General features: G+C 44.0%; 1 protein-coding gene across 3 annotated transcripts in view; it reads right to left on the reverse strand.

The window, feature by feature from the left end:
• The window catches only part of rap1gds1 (RAP1, GTP-GDP dissociation stimulator 1), a 101612-nt gene that overhangs the window by 20831 nt on the left and 61663 nt on the right, over positions 1–19118 (reverse strand). For all 3 annotated transcript variants that reach the window (XM_070872884.1, XM_070872880.1, XM_070872891.1), the window contains 3 exons: positions 11918–12061; positions 9239–9370; positions 3553–3687 (listed from right to left, as the gene is read on the reverse strand). In XM_070872884.1, the coding sequence (XP_070728985.1) occupies positions 3553–3687; positions 9239–9370; positions 11918–12061 (411 nt within the window). The remainder of the gene's footprint in view (positions 1–3552; positions 3688–9238; positions 9371–11917; positions 12062–19118) is intronic.

Here is a 19118-nt window from a genome sequence, read left to right on the forward strand (position 1 = left end):
AACAATACTCAAGAATCTCGACACCATCCAGGACAAAGCAGCCCTCTTGATTGGCACCCCACCCATTTACTCCCTCCATCACCAACGTACTGTGGCTAAAGTGTGTACCATCTACAAGATGCACTGCAGCACCTCCCAAACCCGCGACATCTACCGCCTAGAAGGACAAGGGCAGCAGGCGCATGGGAACACCACCACCTCCACGTTCCCCTCCGAGTCACACATCATCCTGACTTGGAAATATATCGACCGTTCCTTCATTGTCACTGGGTCACAATCCTGGAACTCTGTCCCTAACAGCACCGTGGGAGCACCTTCACCACACAGACTGCAGCGGTTCAAGGCGGCGGCTCACCACCGTCTTCTCAAGGGGCAATTAGGGATGGGCAATAAATGCCGACCTTACCAGTGATGCCCACATCCCAGTAACGAATGCAATTCTAACTTTTCAATCAAAATATCAATGAGGCTACAGGCCACATCAAATTTCTTTGCCCCATGGGTGAGAAGTCCTAGATCACTCTCGTACCCTCAAAAAAAGACACCAACTATTACACTAAATTAGGATTCAGTATCCTCCTTACACAGGCAAAACAAAAATGATTTTTACTGGAATTAAATTCATTACGAATCATGAAAAGTACTGAAGATATCAAGGATTAAACCTGAAACTCAAAATGGTCTAGGCTGCCAGACACAAGCTATGCAGCCTGGAATTGCTGGGCGTGCAATATTTCAGATAGTTGATTAAGTTACTGGAATGAATTCAGTAAGTTCTGCTCTCTGTATATTAAAGGCCATAATTCAGAATCCTGTCTGTGGACTCCCAGTAGAATGAAATGTGATTAGAGCAAGCAGTTACTTATTGGTGCTCATTTGTTATTTAAAAACCAAATCTACATCAGGATCTTTCCCCTGCCTTCGGGTTCCTACATGTATCCGACTCAGCAGAGTTTCAATAAACAGGCAACAATTCCAAAGTGAATCCCATTGTTACAGCTTTTTACTCTTGCCCAAAATGAACGGATGGATAGCAAGAACACCTATTTGCTCCCCCCAGTCCATTTGTAGGTTTTATTTTATTCTGTTCTTTTTTTTTAAGGGAGTGATTTACAGTTATTTTTAAAGTCATCATTATAGGCAGTCCCTCGAAACGAGGATGACTTGCTTCCACACCAAAAAGGGATGAGTTCAATGAAGGACCTAATGTCCCAGATCCCGAACTACATGTTGAAGGGTGGAAGATGCCCGTGTGTGGACTTTTTTTTTTTAAAACGTGTGGTGGCCGTTGCACAACAGCCACCACACGGGGTTGACCGAGCTAGATCTTGGTCCAGTGGCAAGGATTACCCAAGACTAACTGGAGACCAGCTCTGCGGCACAGACCGAGCGCGCCCACGTATCGCAGTGTGGGCTGGCCCGTGTTGCCCCTGGGCCCCCGATTCACACCTCTCCTGGGCCCCGGTCACTTCTCGCCGCTCCTTCGCCCCTCCTGCTGTGCCTGCCCGCACTGCAATCAGCGACCTGGTTTCATAGCAGTCGCCCTTCTGCAACAGCACGCGTTGCTCTCTGCAGTGGTCTGCCGTTGCACGCAGCTCCCTCCCTCCAATGGCCCCGGCCTGTTGATGGTCTTGCAGGCCGGGACATAGAAACATAGAAAAAAGGGACCGCGCTGATTTCCGGGTAAAGTACAATGCCACCAGCTCGTGAGGTGGGCAATGTCAGCAAGCATGGACCAAGGTGGAGAATTTAGGAAGTCAGGACATGGATCCAGAGGCCGCCAATACAGCAAGTGGTGAGTTCCATGAAGACGAGGGCTTGGAAGAAGAGCAAAGCAAGCTGAGAGAGAAGGCGTAGAGTAGAAGCAGAGTTCAGAGGATATCTCGGAAGAACGAGAGGCAGCACAAGAATAGCCTCTTATTTTGGGCACAAATAAATCCATGAGTTCTTCACATTAAAGCATGGATTAAAAATTGACAGTGCAGGGAGCGGAAGCCACAAATGGTAGTTTGTGATGGAAGAGTTTGTGGTTCTTTTTGCTTTTCAGGACAATACCAGTGGACTTGGCCATAGAAATAGCAGTACTGGATGAGGTGATCAAAACAGATAATGAGTGGACAACCAGGCTTATCAGTACGCCAGCAGGCTGCTAGGACAATCTTCGGAAGCTGCGAGGGGCGGAGGCCGGGACGAGGGACGGGACGGGGCGAGGGGCGGAGATCGGGAGAGGAGAGGACGGATGAGGCACAGAGGAGCGGAGAGGTGAAACAGCGTGGACAAGACCAAGGGAAGACTCAGCACGGGCCAGTAGCGAGGCTGTAAGGTTGTGAGGCTCACATTGCGTACTGTGAATTCCACAGAGAGAGGTCCTGTGGGAAGGAAGGAGGACAGTAGGGGTATGTTGGAGTTGGTGTGAGTGTGTGTATATTGGCACATGCGGCGGAGCAGGTCTCCAGTTGTCTTGGATCCCACTGGACCAAGAACTTGTTCCGTCAAGCCCATGTAGTGGTTGGGGTGCAGAGGCCACCACACGTTAAAAGAATTCATGCACAGGCATCTTCCACCATTTAAAATGAGTTAATCAGTCACCTGAGCACTCAATTGTAGTGTGGAAGCAAGTTATCCTCGACCCCAAGGGACTGCCTATGATGATGAGGAGGAGGAGGAGGACAGTCTGGCCTGTTAGAGAAAAAGTTGTGAGGGTGTTCACTGAGGCAAAGAGATTAGAAATGCTGAGGATAGTCAAGAGACCTCTTGTTTAAGTCAACTAAGACAATAGCACATTCCTTACTTTGTAATGAAGTTGCACTGATTGAACCAAGTGAATCCGATCCTGACTATTGCTTTGTATATTCAATTTACTGTGGAATAAAACGGCTCAAGGATTGAAACCAAGCCTCGCCTTAGCTAGTGCTAACTCGGTCCACCTTTGGAGACGAAATTGAAGAAATACATGTGTGAAAGACACGAGGAACCTCTTTAAATAGAGTGACCAACATGCCTTCCAGAAGAAAGGAGAAACGCATGTGGGGCACAAATACAGAAGTACAGCAAGACCCCTTGTAAAAGTACTGGATTCTGTTGCAGCCCTGGACCATGCCATCTTGTAATTGGATATGAGGTACTCTCTCGATCATAGAGGACATGGGTATACTTATGAGAATATCCACTGTAGACCTGAAATTTGTAGAAGTGTGTCACGAGCAGGAGTGACATACCTCTGGACGAACAGTAACTTTTTACTGGATTATTTCACACTGGAAGTTGCCCAGGTGGTGCATCATCTGCTCCGGTTTTCTCCAATAGGGAGATAAAACCTTTGGACGGTATTATTCAAGTTAAAGCTACAAGTTGGATTTACTTGCCAGCAATTAAGTTTACACAGAAGGAAAAGGAGACCAATGGTGCAAATCTACTAAAAATAACAAAGTTGGGTTCAGTCTACAAGAATTTCAAACCATTCTCTAGAAAATGTTTGTTACATTGCCCAATAAAAAACACAAAACTTGGTGCGTGTATTTTTTGTTTAGAATTTAACAGAGAAATACTTACCAGGAATAGCCAGGTTTCGGAGTGCACTAAGTGCAGCATGCTGCACGGTCACATTCCCCTCCTCTACGTGTCTATCCAGTAAATCTAACAACTTCTGCACAATTCCGGTTTCCACCATGTGGATACAATTTCCATCTGGGGGCGAGAGGAAAAAAAAACATGTCATTATAGAATCATAGAAGTTTACAGCACAGAAGGAGGCCATTCGGCCCATCGTGTCCCCGCCAGCCGACAAAGAGCCATCCAGCCTAATCCCACTTTCCAGCTCTTGGTCCGTAGCCCTGTAGGTTACAGCACTTCAAGTGCACATCCAAGTACTTTTTAAATGCGATGAGGGTTTCTACCTCTACCACCCTTTCAGGCAGTGAGCTCCAGACCCCCACCACCCTCTGGGTGAAAATATTTCCCCTTAACTCCCCTCTAATCCTTCTACCAATATATATCTATGCCCCTTGGTTTTTAACCTCTCTGCTAAGGGAAATAAGTCCTTCCTACTCTATCTAGGCCTCTCATAATTTTATACACCTCAATAAGATCTCCCCTCAGCCTCCTCTGTTCCAAAGAAAACCCCAGCCTATCCAATCTTTCCTCATAGCTAAAAATTCTCCAGTCCTAGCAACATCCTCGTAAATCTCCTCTGTATCCTAGTGCAATCACATCCTGCCTGTAATGCGGTGACCAGAACTGCATGCGGTACTCCAGCTGTGGCCTAACGAGTGTTTTATACAGTTCAAGCATAACCTCCCTCCTCTTGTGGTCTATACCTCGACTAATAAAGGAAAGTATCCTGTATGCCTTCTTAACTACCTTATCTACCTGGCCTCCTACCTTCAGGGATCTGTGGACCTGCACTCCAAGGTCCCTCTATTCCACTACACTTCTCACTATCCTACCATTTATTGTCTATTCCCTTGCTTTGTTAGCCCTCCCCAAATGCATTACTTCCCCAGATTGAATTCCATTTTGCACTTTGGCATGTTATCTGTATGAAAGATGTACCGAACCAGTTTCTCCAGTCCAGGTAGCAATGGGGGAATTTTTTTTTTTTTAAAAGCAAGATACGCAATGTATTTGCTGTGAAGTGTTTACAAATGACATCTCACACCAACTGGATGTGACGCCATTAACAAGTAGCTCCTCGCCAATGACAGAGAACTTAGTTCAAAGAGGAAAATAAAATGGGGCACAGACCACGAGAGGAAAAAAGGAAACAACTGATTAAAAAGGTAATTAAATTGACTCTGTCGGTGTCGATTACAATGGTTTTGAATTAACACTGAAGCTTTTTTCCCCCCCAAACAGCAGTGATGTGACCTATATTAGAAAGACATTTGGGACTGCTACTTCGTATTACAAAGGTTCACCACTTTTAATCATCAATGATTAATGAATAGCACAATATTAAAGATAGACAATATCATCACTTCATATTTACCTCAAATCAGACATTATTGGACCGAATTAACCAAATGGCTTAGGAAGAAATGATTCTGATTGATTGGACTTACTGCCTGCAGAAAATAATTGTGATCTCTGCTGCAGTGATTTCCTGTTCCTGGCGATAAATGCTATTGAATATTTTAAATTGGTTACAGCCAGCTGAAACTGGAATGCTGCTGGTAAAAGAGATGAGAAGGCCCGTGTCAAATTTTAAATAAAAAGGTTTTACAATATCCTTGGATTACTGTGAATTCAAAATGTCGCAGTGATGTGCTACGGAGAATATGTCTGTTCTAAGGGGAATCTTTTCCTAAATGCGCACACAGTGCAGTGTTAAGGAGCTGAATAATATCTCATCAACAACTTTCATTTGTATAGTCCATTTAATGTAGAAAACATTCCAGGTGCTTTCGAGTGGGAAGAAAAAAAATATATAGATAAAGAAATCAAGCAAATGTCATGCTGCAAGAGTTAGGGCGGGGAAGGTGACTAAAAACTTGGTCGAAAAGAAGGATTTTGAGAAGGTTTTTTTTCCCCCCCAAAGTGCAAAGGGGAGTTTTATGGAAAGAATTCCAGAGATTAGGGCTGAGGCAGATGATGGTTGTACCACCCACAGTGGGGATAATGCACAAAAGACCAGAGTTAGAAGGCCGATAGGTGCTTGGGCAGTCACAAGACGGGATCGGGTTGCAGAGAGAGGATGGGGGTGAAACCATGGAGGGAACTGAAGATGAGGAAAATAATTTTAAATTCAATGGCAGTGGGGGACACTGAGCCAATGTAGACTAACAAGGACGGGAGTGATGGGGCGAGTGGAACTTAATGCAGGACGGCATATTGGAATTTCAGCAATTCTGCAACCATTTTTAATTTCCTGTATTTAAAAAAAAAAGCAAAAAATCTTTGCAGCTGGCATACATGAAATCAATGTTCCCGCTAAGGTGTGCGCGCAGCCGCACAGTAATCTGAACGTTCCTACGCAGGCCACTCGCCGCCTCTTACATTGTAAACACCGTGCATGTGCAGAGGTCTAAAGGGACCGCACATTAGAAGAAACAGGCTGTGCAGAACAAAGCGCAGCTTAGCAGGAACACTGCATGGCATCATAAATATCAGAGGACTGTAAGCTTGCACAAGCGCATAACTGCTCAGCAAAGCACAAACCTTCAATAGCATCAATGGTACATCTTTGCTGTTTGTTTAGCATTATCCGCCAGTGGAAATGAGTAACATATCTCAAACTTCAATAAAAAAAATATATACAAGGGCATGCTGCAAGAGAAAAAAAACATGCAACAAGGACAGAGATCTCCCAAAATTGTCCTTAATCCTAAGACGACAGATTTCTCTACCGAAGGCATGTTCTATCTACCATGGCTTAGCAACTCTACATTTAATTTCAGCAGCAGCTATTGTGCTACAAACATGGAAGTCTGATTTAATTGGTAGCAACTTACGGAGGACTACACTGACTATTTTGGAGCAAGAGGAGGTCCGTGTGGCGAAATGAGAGGCAGGCCACAATGTGCACCTGTTGAGTACTATCGAAGCATCTGTCTCTTCCACTAGCTTTTCTGGCACGTTTTGCCTTTTGCTTGCAGCAGTATAGATCAGCAACAATTATGAGGTCAAGGAGTTGAACATAAACTAACTAAAGGTAGCTTGGAGCCCTTAAATGAATAGAGTTGGGTGGACAGCATCGCAGTTCATCTTCATCAAGTTTTCGTTCTCAGCGCTTAAGGCAAGATTCTATCCGTCTGCCCACTGTGTAATTCAGTGTATACGTGTTTGCAGTGATGCAGCTGCTATTCTACTTTCATAAGGAGGGTTAACCATTATGTAAATAAAAAAAGTTCAGAAATTCACGGAAATGTAATCGAGAACACTTTTTTCTATTTTATTCACCACCATCTGCACTATAGGATTTTGCATCTGTATCAAATGCTTTGATACCTTTGCACAATGAAGCTTCAATTTTCCAGTTAATTTTAAACTTTCCATTTTGTGACCTTCTAAGTTACATAGAATCTACAGCACAGAAACAGGCCTTTCGGCCCAGCTGGTCACTGTCGGTGTTTATGCTCCACACAAGCCTCTTCCCACTTTACTTAATCTCCCCCGATCAACAGATCCTTCTATTCCTTTCTCCTTTATGTACTTGTGAATTCCTTCGTTTTGTTTCCCCCCACCCCCACCTCAAGTGGAAACACCTCTACATCTACCCTATCGAACTCCTCCATAATTTTAGACTCTATCAGGTCACCCTCTCTGCCTTCTCTTTTCTAGAGAGAAAAGAGCCCCTACCTGCTCAATCTTCCCTGATAGTTGTAACCTCTCGGTCCCGGGTACAACTAGAAAATAAATGCTGTGCAGAAATTCTAAACTCACTCGGTTATGACACACTATCCCTTTTGTTGTTCTACATAAAATCCCAACAAAACATTCACAACCTATCCATATAAAAACGTTGGTCAAAGATAGTGACTGCTGCCAGTTTCAGCTGTGAGTGGAGAGTGAAATACAGCTCTTTTGTATATTTGGGTACATTTATATAATCTGGGAGATTTAAAGAATGACTTGCATTTTAGATAGCACCTTTAGATGTAGAAAAGTGAGCTATTTTGTTAAGATAGGCTGCAGCATGGTAGAACTCTTGCTTAGGAATAGTTTTAAACAAGTCCCGACTATAATTCTAAGCAATGATCGAACCCCTCAGACTAAGTACATAAGAATATAAGAAATAGGAGCAGGAGTAGGCCATACGGCCCTCGAGCCTGCTCCGCCATTCAGTAAGATCATGGCTGATCTTTGACCTCAATACTTTCCTGCCATATCCCTCGATTCTCTCAAGACTCCAAAAGTCTATCGATAGCCTTGAATATATTCAGAGACTCGGCATTCACAGCTCTCTGGGGTAGAGAATTCCAAAGATTCACAACCCCCTGAGGGAAGAAATTCCTCCTCATCTCTGTCTTAAATGGCCTTCCCCTTATCCTGAGACTGTGCCCCCTGGTTCTAGACTCTCCAGCCAGGGGGAAACAACCTCTCAGCATCTACCCTGTCAATCCCCCTCAGAACCTCGTATGTTTCAATGAAATCTCTCCTCATTCTTCTATACTCCAGAGAGTTTGGGCCCATTCTACACAATCTCTCAGCGTAAGACAGCTCTCTCATCCCAGGAATCAATCTAATGAATCTTCGTTGCACCGCCTCCACACAGTGCAATATATACATTGCTTGGTTTTCATGGCAAGATTAGAGGTTGCCCCAGGATCTGTCTGATAATACATCAAATAATAGTGTTAAGCTTGACTCAGTGGCAGCACTTTCACCTCCGAGTCAGAGGTCAAAGGTTCAAGTCCCACTCCAGGATTTGAGCACATAATCTAAGCTGGATGTAAAGGATCCCAAGGCACTATTCAAAGAAGAACAGGGGAGTTCTCCTGGTTTCCTGCCAACTTTTATCCCTCAACAAACATCTTTAAAAAACACAGTAACTGGCCATTTATCTCTCTGCTGTTTGTGGAACCATGCTGTGTGTAAACTGGCTACTGTATTTGCCTATATAACTGTAGCTTAGACTACACATCAAACTTAACACATTCGCGATAAAATGCTCAGGGGTCCCGAGCATGTGAAAGGCATGATTGAAAAGCAAGTTCCTTTCCTTTAAATAAAAGAAAGAACGACTTGGATTTCTATAGCTCCTTTCACGACCACCGGATGTCTCAAAGCGCTTCACAGCCAATGAAGTACTTTTGAAGTGTACTCATTGCTGTAATGTGGAAAACGCGGCAGCCAAATTGCATACAGCAAGCTCCCACAAACAGTAAAGTGATAATGACCAGATAATCTATTTTTGTTATGTTGATTGAGGGATAAATATTGGCCAGGACACCGGGGAGAACTCCCCTGCTCTTCTTCGAAATAGTGACTGTGGGATTTTTTACATTCTCCTGAGAAGGCAGATGCGGCCTCGGTTTAACGTCTCATCCGAAAGACGGCACCTCTGACAGTGCAGCGCTCCCTCAGCACTGCACTAGGAGTGTCAGCTTAGATTTTTTTGTGCTACAAGTTCCTGGAGTGTGACTTGAACCCACGACCGTCTGACTCGGGGACGAGAGTGCTACCCACAGAGAGGTCAAAACAAATATTTTTGTTGAAAGCTACAGTTGATTAATCAAGTTGAATACCGAAAGTTGAAAAATCACTGAAGGTTTATCACCAACTTTAATAGGGAACTCACCATTTCGTGCAAAGTTTGCAATAGCCAGTGCTCCGGCGAGTTGCAGCTGATGGTTACTTGAAGGGAGCCACGACAGCACTTTTTGAAAGACACTGCCTTTACCCGCATCAAACAGCTTCTGCATAGATTCATCTGCAAGACAGGAGGAAACTTGGCATAAGAAAATGTAACTTCCATATATTATCAATCTATCCTCTGCTATAGTGTTACTCCTATGGGATTCCAAATATTTATTTGGTGGAGGAGGGGTTGGGGGAGGGTGAGAGAGAGAATGGCAGACAGCCAGACAGGGAGAGAGCCAGCCAGTGCAAGTTCTTTCATTTTTTCTTTACCATTGATTGAAACACAGGATCATGTGTAGGCCATTCAGCCCCTCGAGCCTGTTCCGCCTTTCAATTAGATCGTGGCTAATCTGTATCTTAACTCCATTTACCCATCTTGGATCCACAACCCTGAATACCCTTGCTGAACAAATATCAATCTTAGTTTTGTAATTTTCAATTGACCCCCAGCTTTTTGGGGGGGAAAAGAGTTTTCCAGATTTCCACTACCCATTGTGTGAAGAGGTTTTTCCTGACAAAGATATACCAGAATGGTCGAGTTATTGCCCTTCAGCTTTTCATACTTTGCACTTTGAAAGCATCTACCCTTTGAGTGATTCCAAACATAGAAAATAGGTGCAGGAGTAGGCCATTCGCCCCTTCGAGCCTGCATCGCCATTCAATATGATCATGGCTGATCATGCAACTTCAGTACCCCATTCCTGCTTTCTCTCCATACCCCTTGATCCCTTTAGCTGTAACTCCCTTTTGAATATATCTAACGAACTGGCCTCAACAACTTTCTGTGGTCGAGAATTCCACAGGCTCAAAATTCTCTGGGTGAAGAAGTTTCTCCTCATCTGTCCTAAATGGCTTACCCCTTTATCCTTAGACTGTGACCCCTGGTTCTGGACTTCCCCAACATCGGGAACATTCTTCCTGCATCTAACCTGTCTAATCCCGTCAGAATTTTATATATTTCTATGAGAACCCCTCTCATTCTTCTAAATTCCAGTGAATATACACCTAGTCAATCCAGTCTTTCTTCATATGTCAGTCCTGCCATCCCGGGAACAGTGGCATGGCTGATGGATAACACAGTGCGGGTAATCATGGGCACCAAGCTATATTCCCCTACTTTGCATTGCAGAACCACAAGCCCCAATATTTACTGGGGCGTAGTTTTGGAGCGGGGAGAGGAGTTATGGACGGGAAACCTGAAAATGCGGGAATCCCTCGAAGGCCATGAAGTTATAACTCCAGGGAATGCCTGGATTTTTTCCCCCAGGTACCCCAGCTGACAGCCAGCCTGATTGACAGGCACAGTCTAGGTTTAGCGGTGGTGTGGGTATGGTTGGGGGGCATGGTTGCGGGCTGGGTTCTTAGAGTTAACTTGTTTTGTCCTAGAGCAAACACTCCTGCTCCTTCTGGCCCACAAGCAGTGCTGTAATGGTACTTCCCTTATGGATCCAGCCCGTTTCATCTATTATTTGCTAGGTTTCCTGGCCAACAGCAGTTAAAAATTGAAACCTTGTTAAATGGAGGCATGCAGCCTCCCACCTGAGAGCGGATTGATTGCCCACCTCTTGTCACGCCTCCATTTAAAACCAAAGTGGGCGGTTTCGAGGTGGGTCTGGCTTTGTGTTTAAAATTTTTTACATTTTAACTTCCCACCCAATCCAAACCCACCTGTTTTGGGAGGTTTAAGTCCCCCCTGGTGGTGGTCTAACATGCTATGCCACGATCCTACCCCTACAAAAACAGACTCTTTAGGAGAACACACACAATGCTCCAGACCACTTTAAAAGGACACTGTCCATGTCAGCAATTCAATAATAATTTATCCAAAAAAATAGGAGCAACTCAGGCCAAAACTTGACCCCATTGTGCTGTAAGCAGATAAATCCCACTTTGATCAAATTATGGATCATGGAAATATGGATATATTTCGCTAGCAAATGATCCATTTCATATTGCAGGAATTTCACTATTTGCTGGTACTTCATATACTGCCCTTTTCATCCAATAATTGAAGTCAAAAACAAAAAGGTCTATTTCCCCGAGCAGAGGGGTCAATAAGCAGAGGCCATAGATTTAAAGTAATAGGTAGAAGAATTAGAGGGGATTTGAGGAGACATTTTTACACCCAGAGGGTGGTGGGGGTCTGAAACTCACTGTCTGAAAGGTTGGAAGAGGCAGAAACCCTCATCGCATTTAAAAAATACTTGGATATGCACTTGAAGTGCTATAACCTACAGGGCTACGGACCAAAAGTTGGAAAGTGGGATTAGGCTGGATAGCTCTTTTTCGGCCGGCACGGACACGATGGACCAAATGGCCTCCTTCTGTGCCATAAACATCTAATGATTCTATGCATGCCCTACAAATAGCCCCAGTGTTGTCTGGGCCAAGTCCCAGATAAATATTTCCCCAACCAAACAAACGATGTAAAAACGTTTGCAATAGGTTCTTCGGTTTGTCTGAGAAGTGAAACAGAAACTTCTGCCCTCTGCCCTCACCCACAAAAAGGCACTGCAAAATTAAGGTTATTTAACAGTAGCAGCCCACTGCTTACTCGGTATTGACAAACTGTGCGATGACTGCAAGTGTTTATAATAAACTAATGAATCAAACTCACCACCTAAAAGCAGCAACACCATGAGATCAGAAGCCGTTTTAAGCTCAGAGATATCATCTTCTTTATTACTGTCCACAGTCTCTTGGACAAGCTCCAGCAGACAGTCTACTAACCCTGCATCAACCAGCTGCAGTTTGATGACATCTGAAACATAAAACAGAGAAACACATGTTAGTTTATAGCTCTGGATAGCAGGAATTTCAAATCTCATTTGATACTTTCTAGACCCGCTTCATTCTTGGGCCACTAAACCACCTTCAGCTAAAGGGTACGTGTCATGGCTTGCTTCTAAATATAGAACAGAAAACTGTTGGTTAATAACTACAAATACAAGCTTCACTTCAATATCATAACCGGTAATCTTTAAGATTCAGTCACAGCATCAAAGTAAGGGTTAGTGGCAATACAAACATTGCTACCCCACTACCCTTAATTTCTGCGTCTCCCAAAACAGGATTCAAAGTTATTTTCCTCCCCCACTTACTGGGGCAATACCAGCCACTGTCACTGCAGCCTTAACAATGGACATGAGGTCTTATTGCAAATTGCCAGGAGAGCCACTAAGTGTCTCAGCACCTGCAAGAGAGGAAAATGAATAGCCAAATGCCTTTAATTGACAAGAGGTTTTGAAATAGAAAGGAGGACATTAGAGATTAAAGTTGAAGTAGCTAATTAAGACGTGAGAACTTTGTTTCAATCAAATGGCTATTACTGAAACTGGCAGGTCACTGAAAATCGCTTCCACTTCACTCTATATTTCAACTTTCGGATGCAATGCTTCGAGACTCTGAGTGGAGGAGATTTGCCAAAAATGGTGAAGTAGTTTGATAAAGTATCGACTGGCTTTAGAGACCCCTGCTAATCCACGGCACGTACCAGAAAAGGAAGCATTTTTTTATGATTTCCACCCAGGTTTCAGCAATAGTGATTCGACTGAGATGAAGTTCCAGCAATAACTTCTTGCTCAACTTTAATCTCTCATCTGCCTTCGCTTCCATTTAAAACACCCGTCACGTAAATCCCTTCAGCCATTTATTTGTGACTTCTTTTCCATGATTTGACAAAGCATTTCTACTGAAAAGTGGTGACAAGACACATGAAGCAATATTTTGGTAATAGCGGAGGGCAGCTTCTTAAGCCATGCAAGTAAAGTTTTTTTTTAATAAAATGGTTTGAGTTCTGTATTTACCATTAAAATCCCCTTTAATGTTAGATAACGTGCCACGTTTGATTTTACCTTTTCCAGAAACGGTAAGCCAGATTTATTACATCTGCACTACTGTCAGCATGGATCAGTTCACACGAAATACAATGATGGATGAGGTAGGTCATTTAGCCCATCCAATGTAATCTATCCAGAAAGACTTGTGTCCCACAACTGCAGCATCAGTTTCTTAAATGCTTCGAGGGTTTTCACTTCCAGTGCTCCACCTAGAATTATGAATGTGTTCATATCGGTCCTAAAATTACCATTGCTCGGTTGAACCCGTGTCTTTTTATCCTCCCCTCAATTTAAAAGTAATCTTTTCGATTCCATTAACGGTCTTGTATATCCCTGTAAGGTTACTTCGTAGATATCTCCTATCTAGGCTGAACAGTCCAGACCTCTCCATTCCTTTCCCCACTCCTCACACCTTTGACACTAGTGATCAGCTTTGTGGTGCTTCAGCACAGCCTCCAGCCCTTCAATGGCTCTCTTGTGCCTTGGCAGTCAAAACTGGACGCAGTTTTCAAGGTGCGGCCTGATTCATATCAAAGCGATTGACTTTATTTTGGTTATTGCCATTTGGGGAGGGCATCTTGTTCATGTCTCCCCAGTCATTAACTGGAGGAAGTAATCATTCAGAATATTACACTTTGTGCTTATCCTCAGTTTTAAATCTAATTGCATCTTTTATGGTATTAACCTCTTGTCTGACCTCTTACTGTCTCAAGGTTAAAAATTCAAGCCCTAATCCAGGCACTGATGCAGAGCTGCATTGTCTAAAGTGTTGCTCTACGGATGAGACAGGAAACAAAGACTATTTCTACCCGTTCCAGTGGTTCAGCAGCGAGTTCTCATAAGAACATAAGAAATAGGAGCAGGAGTAGGCCATACGGCCCCTCGAGCCTGCTCCACCATTTAATACGATCATGGCTGATCTGATCATGGACTCGAGTCCACTTCCCTGCCCGCTCTCCATAATCCATTATTGTTTAAGAAACTATCTATTTCTGTCTTAAATTTATTCAATGTTCCAGCTTCCACAGCTCTCTGAGGCAGCGAATTCCACAGATCCACAACCCTCAGAGAAGAAATTTCACCTCATCTCACTTTTAAATGGGCGGCCCCTTATTCTAAGATCATGCCCCCTAGTTCTAGTCTCCCCCATCAGTGGAAACATCCTCTCTGCATCCACCTTGTCAAGCCCCCTCATAATCTTATACGTTTCGATAAGATCACATCTCATTCATCTGAATTCCAATGAGTAGAGGCCCAACCCACTCAACCTTTTCTCATAAGTCAATCCGCTCATCTCCGGGATCAACCTAGTGAACCTTCTCTGAACTGCCTCCAAAGCAAGTATATCCTTTCGTAAATATGGAAACCAAAACTGCACAGTGTTCCAGGTGTGGCCTCACCAATACCCTGTCCAACTGTAGCAAGACTTCCCTGCTTTTATACTCCATCCCCTTTGCAATAAAGACCAAGTTTCCATTGGCCTTCCTGATCACTTGCTGTACCTGCACACTAACCTTTTGTGTTTCATGCACAAGTACCCCCAGGTCCCACTGTACTGCAGCACTTTGCAATCTTTCTCCATTTAAATAATAACGTACTCTTTGATTTTTTTTCCTGCCAAAGTGCATGACCTCGCACTTTCCAACATTATACTCCATCTGCCAAATTTTTGCCCACTCACTTAGCCTGTCTATATCCTTTTGCAGATTTTGTGTGTCCTCCTCACACATTGCTTTTCCTCCCATCTTTGTATTGTTGGCAAACTTGGCTACGTTCCACTCAGTTTCTTTCTCTAAGTCTTTAATATAGATTGTAAATAGTTGGGGTCCCAGCACCCCACTGTTACTGATTGCCAACCCGAGAATGAAACATTTATCCCTACTTTCTGTTTTCTGCTCGTTAGCCAATCCTCTATCCATGCTAATATATTCACCCCCAACCCCGTGAAATTTTATCTTGTGCAGTAACCTTTTATGTAGCACCTTATCAAATGCCTTCTGGAAATCCAAATACGCCACATTCACTGGTTCCCCTTTATCCATCCTGGTATCCTGGCCAGTATTCCATCTTCAATCACAACTTCCACCAATAACATATTAACTGATCAGCTTTGAAGTGTCCGCTATGGCTCAGTGGATAGCACCCTCATCTGAGTCAGAAGGTTGTGGGTTTAAGTCCCACTCCAGAGACTTCAGCACAAAAATCTAGGTTGACACTCCAGTGCAGTGCTGAGGGAGTACTGCACTGTCAGAGGTGCCATCTTTTTGAGGAGATGTTAAACCTAGGCCCCCTCTGCTCTCTCATGTGGACGTCAAAGGTCCCATGGCACTATTTCGAAGAGGAGCAGGTGGGTTATCCCCAGTGTCCTGGCCAATATTTATCCATCAATCAACACAAACACGGAACAAAAAGGTTATCTGGTCATTATCACATTGCTGTGTGCAAATTGGCTGCTGCGTTTCCTACATTACAACAGTCATCATCATAGGCAGTCCCTCAGAATAGAGGAAGACTAGCTTCCACTCCTGAAGTGAGTTCTTTGGTGGCTGAACAGTCCAATACGAGAGGCACAGTCTCTGTCACAGACGGGACAGACATTCGTCGAGAGAAGGGGTGGGGGGGATTGGTTTGCCGCACGCTCCTCCCGCTGCCTGCGCTTGACCTCTGATCCATACAGAAGGGTGGGTATTAAGTACAGCCTTGTAAACCACGAGCTTGGTGGTAGATTTGAGGGCCTGGTCTTCGAACACTCTATTCCTCAGGAGGCCAAAGGCTGCACTGGAGGTGATGTTGAATCTCCGCATCAATGTCTGCTTTTGTTGATAAGAGGCTCCCGAGGTATGGGAAATGGTCCACATTGTCGGGGGCCGTGCCGTGAATCTTAATGACTGGGGGCAGTGCTGTGCGGCGAGAACAGGCTGTTGGAAGATCTTTGTCTTACGGATGTTAAGCGTAAGACCTATGCTTTCATATGCCTCAGTGAATACATTGACTATATCTTGGCGTTCAGCCTCAGAATGTGCGCAGACGCAGGCGCCCTCTGTGTACTGTAGCTCAACGACAGAGCTTGGGGTCTTGGACCTGGCCTGGAGGTGGCGTAGGTTAAACAGCTTCCCACTGGTTCTGTAGTTTAGTTCTACTCCAGCGGGGAGCTTGTTGACTGAGGTGGAGAATGGCAGCGAGGAAGATTGAGAAGAGGGTTGGAGCGATTACAGTGACTACACTTCAAAAGGACTTCATTGCTTCGAGACATCCGATGGTCGTGAAAGGCGCTATATAAATGCAAGTCTTTCTTTCTTATCATTCAACTTATTACTATTTGTGGGACCTTGCCATGTGCAAAATGACTGCTGCATTTACCCACATAACAGTCGTTACATAAGGTCGTTCATGCCATGTGAAGCCTTTGAGCATGCTTCGGAGATATATGATTCGGTGTGACAAGTGGTTTCCTCCTTTTCTGGCGATGCAAAATGCAGCTTTTTGTGGACAGATTTGTATGCAAAAACTTGGAACCAAATTACATTTTTCTAAGTCTGCTTTTATTTTTAAAAGGAAGCTCTAAATATATCCTCTAGTTTTCATTGACTAAGTCCCAGGCTTATAAAACTTGGATGGCATTACTGCTATGCTAATAGACACGGCAAACGAGCCAAAGGTGGGCAGAGGAAACGTTACAAGGACACCCTCAAAGCCTCCCTGATAAAGTGCAACATCCCCACTGACATCTGGGAATCCCTGGCCAAAGACCGCCCTAAGTGGAGGAAGTGCATCCGGGAGGGCGCTGAGCACCTCGAGTCTCGTCGCCGAGAGCAAGCAGAAACCAAGCGCAGGCAGCGGAAGGAGTGTGCGGTAAACCAGACTGCCCACCCACCCTTGCTCTCAACGATTGTCTGTCCCACCTGTGACAGAGTCTGTAGCTCTCGTATTAGACTGTTCAGCCACCTAAGGACTCATTTTAAGAGTGGAAGCAAGTCTTCCTCGATTCCGAGGGACTGCCTATGATGATGATGATGATGCTAATAGACTTAATGCTATTTTTGCATTCATTTTCTCTAATAACTAAAAAAAACTGTCAGCCTGCAACATCAATGAACCACAAATCTCTTTAAAAAAAAAAAAATCCAAAATCAGCAAATTAGGATGGCTGCTACACTGGACACATTTTGGAAATCAGCTACTAGCTACTGAAGTGCTGATGAATTTCTTGTTCATTCAGAGACTCGGATGAAATTGCACATTAAATTCTCCTTCAGAGCCTCAACTGAAGTAGTCAGCACATCTGTCAACTTTACTGCAGATTAACACCGGCTTCGGTACAAGTACCTGTGTTTAATCATTCTGCAAAAAATAAACTAATTTCTTCTTTTTCTTCAGATTTGCATTAGTAAATTAATTACAGTGCATCGATACTATAAATATTTGAACTAGCACTTTGGCATGTCTTAAACATTTCAAAGCACTTCACATACAATGAATTGTGTGACTTAAGTAGGCAAACTGGGCAGCCATTTTGTGCATAGCAAAATCCCAGATGAATGACCAATTAATCTATTTTTGCTGGTGGTACAGGTACAATGTCTCTCATCCGGCAACCTCGGGACCAAGACTGTGCCGGATTTTGGATTTTTCCAGATTTCGGAATGGTGCCGTGGGTCAGGTCGAGAGTCATTTGGTAAGGTTCGGACCGATCGCATGCCATTTAAAACATAGTGGCAAAGCCGTTAACTAGTCCGGCCTGACTGTTTTTGGACAATAATTTCAGATTTTATTTCACTGAATATTATATGGCATTTTCTCAAAAATGGCCGGTTTTCCGACAATTCCGATTTGAGACATTGTACCTGTACAACATACTGCATTTGCTGTTCATTGTGCAATCTCCTGTACATCGGGGAGACAGAACACAGATTAAGTGAAAGCTTCGCTGTGCATCTCTGTTCAGTTTGCAAGTGTTGCTCTGACCTTCCTGTTGATTGCCACAAACTGCTCCTCACAAATCCGCACTGACCTCTCCCATCTTGGATCTTCTAGGCTGGTCCAATGAAGCTCAAAGTAAGTTTCAGCAACTATATCTCTTCTTTCTGCCGCACACTCTAATAACCTCTGGTCTCAACACGGACTTTAGTAACTTCAGACCTTAGCTTTACCCTCCATTTTCTCCACAGCAGTGTGTTCTTGTGATGTAAAATCATAGAATCTTACAGCACAGGAGGCGGCCATTCGACCCATCGAGACTGCGCCAGCTCTTTGAAAGTGCTATCCAATTAGCACCATGATCTGCTCTTTCCCCAGTGCCCTGCAAATTTCCCTCCTTCAAGTATTTATCCATGTGGGGAGGATTTATTGCTGCCTTTCAGGAGGGGTGGAGAGAAAGAGGATGAATTAATATAGGGGTGGAAATCCTTCGTCAAAGCAAAGAGTTAGTAGGGGTGCAAGCCGGTAGTGTGTGCCTGTTTCTGTTTCTTGAAGCGGACAGATGGACTGATTCACTTCCATTGTCTGCTGTAATTTCAGATCTGGCAAATTTGCAGCTTGTTTTTCTCTCTCTCTCTGATTTTCTCCCATTCTGTTTGGGTGGGCCTTTCCTGCATCTTCCTTCATCCATCTGCGTAGTCTTTTGTGCTTTTTCTATCTCTATCACCCCACTGATGTTTATACCATCTAACAGCCTTCTATTAAGCAGTTTGTTAACACACAAACGTCCCTGCCATGACTGGTGCGCCTGAATTTTCTCCCCATTTCTCTCTCTCTCACTCACTAAAACGCTTGTTTATTTTTCAGGCTACAGTTCTACACAGTTGCACTCCCGAAATGTCGTAACCTGACCTTTCTCTTTACATATGCTCAGTGACCGTGCTAATTCCATTTTTTTTCCCTATTGTAATTTCTCTTCTTTGCAGTGCTGGTTGTGGGAGGAAATTGTACGAGTTCTCTGTGTTAGACATAGAAACATAGAAAATAGGTGCAGGAGTAGGC

This window comes from Pristiophorus japonicus, chromosome 2 (genome assembly GCF_044704955.1).
Source record: "Pristiophorus japonicus isolate sPriJap1 chromosome 2, sPriJap1.hap1, whole genome shotgun sequence".
Taxonomy (NCBI): Eukaryota; Metazoa; Chordata; class Chondrichthyes; family Pristiophoridae; genus Pristiophorus; species Pristiophorus japonicus.